General features: G+C 30.3%; 1 protein-coding gene across 1 annotated transcript; it reads right to left on the bottom strand.

Annotated features, from left to right (window-relative positions):
- Positions 1-277: 277 nt before the first annotated feature.
- On the bottom strand, positions 278-7,366 carry LOC130449603 (mediator of RNA polymerase II transcription subunit 27). The gene is made up of 6 exons (XM_056787537.1): positions 7,049-7,366; positions 5,403-5,547; positions 3,695-3,819; positions 2,748-2,841; positions 1,776-1,982; positions 278-492 (listed from the first exon to the last, which is right to left on the bottom strand). Exons 1-6 carry the CDS (start codon positions 7,273-7,275, stop codon positions 361-363), a joined length of 930 nt encoding a protein of 309 aa, XP_056643515.1. The 5' UTR covers positions 7,276-7,366; the 3' UTR covers positions 278-360.
- Positions 7,367-10,542: the final 3,176 nt, after the last annotated feature.

The following is a 10,542-nucleotide window of genomic DNA, read 5'->3' as shown; positions in this document are numbered from 1 at the left end:
AATCTAAAAGATCAAAATAAATAATTCAAATAAATTATTTCTTACATCATTCACAATAGAACTTGATTCTTCTGCAACTTTACAAGAATTTGCAAGTCTCCTATTTGAATTAATATCCCTGGGGGCTTTTATGTTTCTGTAGTAGTAAACGCCAAAATTGTGTTATCTGCAATGAATGTGAAATTCAACACTTCACATATATACAGTTTCATGCTTCACTCAGTGAATATGTAGTTGTTGATCTGGTATATTGCGTTATTAATTAAATATGAACAAAAAAAATTCAACCTATTTTATTGACAAATGTTAAAAAAAACATGAAAACTAAATCTTAATTTAAGCCTAGAAGTTAATAAACTGTTATTTACATTCTTCATGATATGGCTCTAAAGTTCTGAGATCTCTCCATGTGGGAGGTAAATTGTTGTTGAGATGGTTTGCACATCTTTTACATGGGGCGTTGAAAAGACTTATATAACTATGAAACCAATGCTAAAAAGAAAACATCATTTTAGAATATGTATTTTAGAATTACTCATTGTTTTATATAAATACAAATAAAATGTTTCACTGAATGCAATACCAGTTTTCATGAATAATATATTTTAATTAGAATTCATAAGGCGACAATGGAAGAAATAAATCGGATATCCGATTCTTCTTCTAACTTACAAATATAGCAAAAAAAATAGTCTATATTTGTTACTTCTCAACCTCTTTGTAAAAGTAAAGTAGAAATCAGAAGAAAATGAGACAGTCTCTTTGGAAAAGTGACGGTAGAGGTTGCACAAAAGGTTTTTACATTGGATATTTGTTCAGATGAATTAGAATTTTTTTCATTAAGCTGCTAAATTTAGTTAATATATGCATTATCCGAACAATATTTTTCTTTTCTAATGGGTTGAATTCAACATAAATTTAGATAAAATAACGTGTTACAAAAATATTAAGAGCTGTTGCGACCTTAAACTGGCAATAAAGTGGAGTTTTAATTCAGGTCTTTTTTGGTATAGATACTATTGTTCTATGCTACCGAAATTATTGGAGATGAATGTTTAAATTACTACCTTTTGAAAGTATTTAACGGCAATAAGGAAAGCAGAGGGGATTTTAAATGCAAAGGAAAGATAAATGAATTTACTATGGAAAATTAACAAATCTGATGTCCAGTGTTAATTTTGATCCATTGAGGCGTCCAACAAAAATGAAACCTCCGATCTAATAGGAGGTCTTTCTGTACACTGATAATTTTCATATACTTTTATAAACTAGTAAATCAGTAGAATTCAGCTAACTAATTTATTCACTTAATAAGAGAAAGCGTTATCAAGTTTGTCGTTTTAGTTTTCACAAAGTCTTAATGAACACCTGTGAGATTCGTAGAAGTCATTCGTATATTTTTAATTGTTCAAAGTAGTGTACATGTCGCAATATTTTTATAGAATAGTAATATAATTCTATTAATATAACTTCCATTGAACTTATCAGATTAATTTGGCTAATTTTTGACGCAATCATTTTCATTACTAGGGCAAAAACCGAAGATTTTATGATCGCTCCATGAAGTTACAGTTTTACTAGCGATCCTGTCTGAATATATTTTGTGATGTAGAGACGTAAACATTCCAAAGTATCGGAATAGAAACAAAAACAAATAAAATTATTCAAATTGCTCCTGTGCTGTAAATACCTTAGTACATCCCGGAGCAAATTTAAAAGAAATTACTAAAATAACAGGTGGAACAAATTTGAATATTTGTTATGAGAAATCTTACCATAAATGACCTAATAGCTAACTCTGGCATTAATGGGGAATGAAAGTGACACATCGCAGCATGGCAATTTTCTGTAACTTTCCTGAAAACTTTATAACGTGATTCTGTCCACAAATCATTAGATTCCGCATGTGCTTTCACCACTACCCATTCAATCATCAATCCCTTGAATGCTATAATAGCTTTCAATACCCTGCCAAGTAGTACCTAAAAATACAAATAAATCATTTTTCATGATAATTATTTTTAATGTAATTTATGCTTTTTCAATAGCTGTGTATCCTCATTTAGGAACTTATATTTCTATATAGTCTAAAAACCAAAATGATAATTAGTGATATTGTTTTAGAGAGCATAGAACAATAGATTTTATTAGATCTCGATTGTAGATAGTTTTTTTTAAACAAAAAAATTAATTTCCTTCAACTAGAGTACTGCAACCATATCTATATTTTAAATATTCTCTTCAATTATTTTTCAAATAATTAGAATAATTGAAATATCAGGTTATTATAATTATACGAAGAAAAGAATATAATTTTTTTTTTATTTATTGTTGCATCAACAACAAAGGTTATTAGCGATATATGTCAGTTGTTCACAATTTATGATACAGTTTAGTGTCTTTTGGATATTTGATTAAGTTTGTGTTATTACAATTATTGTTAAGTAGAGAAATTATGAAGAGTTGTTAGTAAGTCTTTCGTTTTTGTACTTTTGAAAGTTCAACAATAAGTGTTTTGGTGTATTGGTGGGTTTTCTTGGTTAAATAGATATGAGTGTATCACTTTAGTATGTCCAACTATTGAGTAGTTATATCAACCGATAAATCAACTATAGGTCCACGTCGGCCATTTAGGAACAACAAATTTAAAATATCTTTGTATTAATAATTTTGAAATTGAAGAGTATCTAAATTTTTGTAAACTAATATTTAACAAATTTGATTATGAACTACTACTACATCCTTACCTGAATAACTGGATTTGGTACTAATGGTCTGTTAGTGGTAAAAGTAACATCAGGAAAAAGACGATCAATGCTAGTAATTAAATTTTCTATTACGCTGTAACAGAAAGAAATATTTATCAATATAATTGTGTGAATAAATGTATTTGATAATTGGAATGTGGAAGTATCTGGCTAGTTTGACTATCTAATGTAGGCGACATCAAAGTTGAAATTTCGTCTATGAATATATGAAAATGGCTATCCAAATTTTAGAGAAGTTTTATTTCTATAGAATTGAAATATGTTTATATCTAACATCAATAATTCAATTGTGAATCATTATCTTTTCGATATTCTATTTGCGAGAGGGTGGAAAATATTTGAAGGTCAAAAATAAGTATGATACACTGTCGCCAATTTACAATTGTAAGGTCGAGTCCGTTCATCGAACACAAGTCGACCGCAGAGTCAACCTTTTTCCAGGAGGAAGCTGTAATATGGTCAGTTTTTTATCAAAAAGTCGGCAGCCTTCGAGATGGAACTGTTTGACGCAAATTCGCCTTTACTGGTAATAAACTAACTTATATTGAGTACAACTCAGACAAACCATACTATCCGCAAAAAATAAGCAGAATCTGAATCCCGATAGTAATGTGAAGATAAACAGGAATTGAAAAAAATGACAAGATAACTTCTTCAACATACTTCTATGAACGACCATTACATATCCGTTATATTATTTACCGAATTTCTTAAGATAACTATAATTCCACTCTATCCAGCATAAGCTGATAATTTTTGTTATATTTTCCCCTTCAAGTACTTATCTATCCAATTATTCTCATTAAAAAGTTTTTCTAGAACCATATCATCACTAGAACACAATCAATAATTCAATTCTTATGATAAAAAATTCACAACCTACATTGAATGAAATGATCTAATCGATTTGCTTGCTATATACTTACTCTGGCTGGACATTATGTTGACTGGTCTGTGTTTTCCTTCTCTTTGTTGTACTGTAAGTTTTGTAGGTCTTGTTGAAGGAATTGGCTGCGAGTATATTTCCAGCCACTGCACTGTACTCACGTATCTAGAAATCAGTGGTTTGTTTGATTAAATAATTATCTTCAGTATGCATCAGAAGCCACTGTATGAAATTTGTCCTCACGATTTTTTTGAAGCTACTACTTACTAGCTCAACTATCAGTAATTGTCAAGCAACCATTTTCACTGTACTTTCCAATAACATTTCTCTTTAAATATGTAGCCTCTTTGAAATCTTGCAATGTAAAAATTTGAGATAGATTATTTTATTCAATCAAAAATCAAGAGTTACATTTTATGTAAAAACTAACTCACTCATTATTTTCACAATCACTTATTACGCTTAGAAGCGAGTTTTTAGTATTACAGTTTTAACTTGTCGAAAAGCTAAGTCGTTCCGTCGTCCTCATCGAAGCAAGAAGTCAACCAAGGAATACCATTGTAAGTAGAAATATTCTTCTAAGTCCCGACCGGAATCCGCGCTGGTCTAGCGGATTGGTAGAAGGGAAATACCGGAAATAACCTTGAAATTTGGAAGGTCAGCACTTCTACTGACCATTACCAATTTCAAGCAGAAAGAGAAGAAAGAAAGCAAATTCGCATTCATCATCGCTAGCTCTCAAATTTTTGGTGAGTTTGAAAACTTTGAAAAGTGGCCATAGAGTTGAAAATTATTTTGAGTTCTGTACTGTAGCAGCTCTAGATGCATGAGGTACAACTGGTAACACTTGCCGAAAATCTCCTATTATGAAGATTTTCCACCAAATGGTACATTATTACCCATTATATCTTTCAATAGTCGATTAATACACATCAAAGAATGTTTGTTGGCCATAGGTGCCTCATCCCAGATGATCAACTTTGCGGAACGAATTATGGCGGCTTCCTTACTAATAACTTTTAAGCCATGTAAATTTAGTGGTAATTTGAATCGGCTGTGAACTGTACGACCATGGGGAAGTAACATAGCAGCAATCCCCGTTCATACTACAGATATAGCTTGCATTCCAATATTGATGCAACTCTTAATTAAACACCTATAGACAAATCTTTTTCCAGTACCGCCTTTCTTTTGTTTCGTCAATGAAAGATTTTGGAAAATCCTTTTTACATTTTCCATTGTCCATGCAAACACAGAAAGGATTGAGATGAACAAGGCAAAACTACAATCCGACCTACTCTCAACTTTTTCTGCTCAGCCCTCAAACGTAAAGCATCTGTTAGCCTATATATGTTTCCACACACAATTAAACTTGCTCCCTCCGGATGTACTTTAGTCTATCTCCTTCAATACGTCCACAAAAAGTTGTTGAGTATGTTTTCCAGCATTTATGACTGGATTGAAGTCACACCTTGAAATGGCATATCTATGTACCAACCAGTTTCACCACATGGCCAAATCAAAATAAAGATATAACTATTGTCATTATTTCTTCAATATTTGAAGATACAGTAAAGTTATTTCATAAAAGCAAATATCACAATATCAATAGTAAACAAAGTATCCTTGAATTTGAATAATTTCAAGTATCCATAATGTAGCTAACTAATTATATTTCAAGTTTGTTAAAATTTAGAGTATTGGTTGTAAGAATGAGTTTCATTTATATGGCATTCAATAAAACTTACTTTATCTGTCCATTTGTAACTGTTTACTAATTGCCCATACAGAGCTTGTCTTTCTTGGGTTGTTTCTTGACTCAAGAATGTGGTATTACCTAGACTAAAAGCACCAGGTGGTGGTGTTAAATTGGCTACTGCATTTTCCACATCTCTACAATATTAATAAAAAACTATCATTAGGTGCTATTTTATAACACACACATATTTTATAATGGTAACTACAAATCTCAATGATTATATATGATTAACCTCTGATGAACTGATTATAAATATCAACAATGGTGATGATGTTATGTTTTCGATTCTTCCAAACATGATTTTAATGACAGATCAAAGAGTTATCGGGAAATATTGAGTGAACATATTTTATTTCACCAAATAAGTAAATTAACAAACTGGTTTCTTTATTTTTACATATTGGGGCATTTTCCACCATAATACATAATATTTCGACAAAAGGAACCTGATTATGTATAATTTTTCAAAAATTTCATAATTAGCAATAAAGAAGCAAAATATGAATATGTATGTTAGTACAATCAATTGTATTGTTTAAAATTATGATATAAATAACTAAAAAAATGAACGATATACTGTATAACAATTATTATAAATTTAACAATCTTTTTATTTCTCTCGATTTTGTATCACAGTATTCTCATATATTCTGTTTACTGTTACTGCCCTAGCTATTCTCATATCTGATCCACAATTCATCTCTTTTACTCTTCTATGCAAATTCACCTTACAAAATTGTCATAAATCTTTTGAAGACACAGAAAGATAAATTAACATAATGTAGTAGACAGTTTACATTGATGATGAATCAGTTTGAACTTCTAATAATATGAAACAGTGTAGTGGTCATTCAGTTTGGCAAAAATCTCAATAAAACATTTACATGCTGTCCACCACGAAGAATTTTTTGAATAATTTGATTAGTGATTTTCTTAACTGAATGCTACAGCTTTAACAGTTTTTTTTGCTAGGCAGTGTAATTGTCAGTTTAGAACATTCATCTTTCAGTTATGCTTTTGATGATGCATTATATTGGTTGTGCTTATCACATACACTATGTATTTGTAATTAAAAAAAAATAAATCGTCCCCCTGGGTCGGACATTACTTTTAAAGTAAATAAATACTTCGTTTGTCAGACTAATATTTCTGTAAACGTCTATAATAATATATGCTATCATATAGATATTACTTCGAAAAATTTATTTTAAAACTAAATCAAGTATTCCCTTTCCTGATTATCTTCTTTTTAATTCACAATTCCAGTTTTCTACAAATAAAAATGTATACAAAATATACACTTGAATGTGTCTGAAAAAAATAAACATTATTCTGCTTTGTATGGAGGATGTAGCACATAGTAACATTAAAATTAGCTCTATTTCTTCAGATCACGAGAGCAATTCTGAAATCGATATACTTATAAAACGTCAAAAACGATGATTAAACGCAGTTATAGATTTATTTTATAGTAAAGGAAAAATTTTAAAGTATAGGAATTACAAAGCTTCATTCAGCAAACCGATAATATAATGGTAATTCAACCCAATTAATTATTAACTGTCATGAACCATGGTCTTGTTATTTTAAATAATTACCTATTAGTCTTCCTAATTCCAAATCAGTTTTTATTACCTGAGATTATTATTAACTGTGGTCAATAATTCTTGAAGTTCATATAAAAATTTGGTTTCTTTTCCCTCGTCCCCATGATCTGCTCTCAAACCATTACTTACTGATTCAAAAACACTTCTAACATTAGATCTTAAAACTTTAACTGCATTTAAAGCAGAGTTTAGTTGTTCAATATCTCTTTCCATTGTGTTATTTTGAACTATATGAATAAAACGAAAAGTACACATACACCGGTTGACATTTGCCTAACCCTCAAATATAATAACCATAGGATTGATGACATATGAAGTAGAAATGTTCATCATAGAGAAATTCTTATCATAGATGTGTAGTGTAATGTTTAGAATTAAATTCATAGTCTATAATCAATCGCTCTCCACCTCAACTTAATTTGAGCTCAGCTTTATGTCAGTTTTCATATTGATAGTCCCTACTCTCGTAAAACTTCCACTTCAGAAAAAAAAGCTTGGCATTAATGCAATTGTGTGATCTACACCATTAACTACACCATTAACCACAGATCTAGGATTTTTCCAAACTATGACCCACTCATGATCTGAATGATCGGAAACTAACCCGGATCATTCATTGCTGTTCGGAAAATGATCACAACTATAGTCTATTCCAGAAAGGTATAAAGAAATAAAATGAGGAATTGCGTCCAGTTCGGCTCAATTCCGGTGTCGGCCATAGGTGTAGGTCTTGAAATAGTATTATTTGTAATATTAAAATTTCAAGTAATTGCGTAAGAGAATTAGGAAAAGTATGTTTTCTGGCCTGAAGTGTCAATATCGAAATATTGTGTAGGGATTACTTAGGTAATAGATTGCACTGTTACGTTTTGCATTTAACAGGTCCGGTTTAATCTTCTATTAGTACCTCTGCCTAATTCCAACCCTATTTCATATTCGGCTTAACCATGCGCCGTAAGGGCAAATTTTTAGACCTTTATAAGTATATTTGTTTAGTTTAACGCATCAGTATTTGCTGTTAAGCCGTAAATAGTGTTCATAGTATTGTAAAATTAGTAAAAAATGGCGACATTTACACCAACGAAAAGATGTTCCAATAATTCTCCACTATCAGTGAATGAAAAATTTATTATTTTAAATATACACCATATGCATAAAATACGATTACCCGAAATTTACTGTACAAGAAACTGTCGACTGATATTCCCGAATGATTGGAGTTGGAAAGTCCATCGTTTTTAAATTATTGCGGGGGAGAAAGATAGCAGGCCAAGTGGAACCTCCCAAGAAAAGTCCAGGCAGACTTGGCCAGGATGACAGTATTCTGTTGATAACCATAAAACTTTTATGAACCACTTTGAGAAATATGGATTTTGCCTGGGAAAAGGAAAATACTTAAGAAATATAAAGCAGTACAAAACAGAGCAGAAGGAAATCTTTTATCTTGACGTGACGTGGATTAATGAAGTTTATACAGTACCAAAAATGTTGTATTAGTACCGGGTGGTACTACCTGCACTTGATAAAAAGAAAGAATTTTACAATGAAATCAATGCCAAACTATGAAAGTGGCTTAAATATTCGTTGGGACACTTTGTGGTTCTTGCATACCTTCTGAGGTTTTATTACTCTATACCTTTCTGAAATAAACTATGAATGAATATCATGGAAGGTTAACAACCATCAACCATGATTTTAAATTTCCACTGAAAACTAAACGCGACGTCCGGTAACTGTGATCAAAATCTGGTTCTGGGCTAGGATCCATAATCAGTTGATAAGTGATCCTCATGATATATCAAATTACGAAAAGCGCGAATGTTTTAATATAACTCTAGGTAAGCAAAGACATATTTTCTTGTCTAGAAAAAAACTTCGAATTTGGATTTTTAAAAACAAACTTAAAATTACAAATATATTTTTATCAAGGAATACTAGAACAAACAATCAATGAATTATTAATAGGAATACATCATCTTATTATCATCTGTGTTTCCGTGGAGTCATCACATTTATTATATACCGTCAGCTTTTACTTCTATACTAGCACAAGCTAATTATTTTATAGGCGTTTCACACTGATGACCAAAGGTTAAATTAATTTTCTAAAGTTAACAGCCCTAGATCGATCTGCCAGCATAAGTACCCACAAAACTGGATAATTTAATGTCGGTATACAGTTTCTCTTGTTGATTCATTATCGTTGTGTTGTAATTGTGCTTTTGTGTCCTCTTGTTTATGTATAGTGTTAGTTGCGAATATATTAAAGTAATAATGCATTTTTTTTTCAAATCCGTATAAACGTTTTAATAGATGGCTGCTGCCTATGAACAATAGTAATACAATGGATTTATTATGAAGTTCAAGTGATAAAATTTATTGAAATTAGGTTTAATTGCTTGATATGAATTATTTAATATATACTATAATTAGCAATTTTTGTATGCAATTTATTTTGAAAATATATATTTTCTTCCATTGTTATTTTCACCTTATTAATAAATAATAGCACGTTTTGTTCAGGTTATTATTATACTTATATTTTTATCCTAGATTACAACTTACAATGTATTTCCAAATTTATTTTTTTCTTTCATAATAAATCTCAAATTTTCATATTTTGTGATACTGTAATTTGGATATGTACATGTTTTAAATATAAACATAAATTTGAAAGTTCATTTATTACAACAAGAAAACTTTTTTAGAAATGTGTGATAACTTGGTATTATTCTTCTCCCAAAATGTAGTCAGCATTTCAACTCAAAATATTTTGATAGTCAATTTTTTATCAATCTCCCAAAAATTATTAAAAAAAAATTAATTTCGAAACAGAAGAGACCTAAAATCTTTGTCATATGTTTTTGTCAGATGCAGTATGAGCGTTTTCTTATTGGGATCATAGAAATGAAACACAAAAGTAGACATTAATATATATTTGAAGCTTTAGAATACTTATGTATTCATGCGTAATTTTGAATCCCATGAATTACAAATTTTTACAAGCCACCGCACCGCAAATCGACGTGAATTTGATTATAACAGAAAACAATGCCATGATCCTTAGACAAGGTAAAGATAATTGACGCGTACTAACCATTAAATTCTTTTACCAAGGGGCTACAACTTTGTAAAGGGAAATATTAATTTAATAGTGTTCTGACATAATGATTTCCAATTTAAAATTAGGCAACATTGCACGAATGAAGTCCAGACAGAGATACAACGCCGTGTGTTGGGAATCATTGGAATCTGTTGATCATCTAGTTAAATGATACAAAGTGTCCTTTATTCTAACCTTCATTAACCTATCGTATCGGATTACTTAATTTTTGTCCTATACTGATATGACTGTCAAGATACATTAATTTACCTACTAAACTTCAAAATAAAACAATTGTTTTAGTTAAAATTTATTGTACACTGACCGCTTCTAATGGAAACTAACGTCATAGTTAAGCGAGTCCAAGTGTCTCTTAACATTAATGTATCAAATCACTTACTTTCATCTTATATTGATGT

Source organism: Diorhabda sublineata, chromosome 10 (genome assembly GCF_026230105.1).
Source record: "Diorhabda sublineata isolate icDioSubl1.1 chromosome 10, icDioSubl1.1, whole genome shotgun sequence".
NCBI lineage: Eukaryota > Metazoa > Arthropoda > Insecta > Coleoptera > Chrysomelidae > Diorhabda > Diorhabda sublineata.
The sequence above is the reverse complement of the archived record's forward strand: the minus strand, read 5'-3'. Positions and strand labels throughout refer to the sequence as shown.

Excerpts from the sequence above, each read along its gene's own strand:
- LOC130449603 (XM_056787537.1), bottom strand. The coding sequence starts at position 7,275 with ATGTGTACTTTTCGTTTTATTCATATAGTTCAAAATAACACAATGGAA. Across the intron at positions 3,820-5,402 it reads GTTACAAATGGACAGATAAA|ATACGTGAGTACAGTGCAGT; the intron begins GTAAGTTTTATT and ends ACTGATTTCTAG. Across the intron at positions 1,983-2,747 it reads TACCAAATCCAGTTATTCAG|GTACTACTTGGCAGGGTATT; the intron begins GTAAGGATGTAG and ends TTGTATTTTTAG.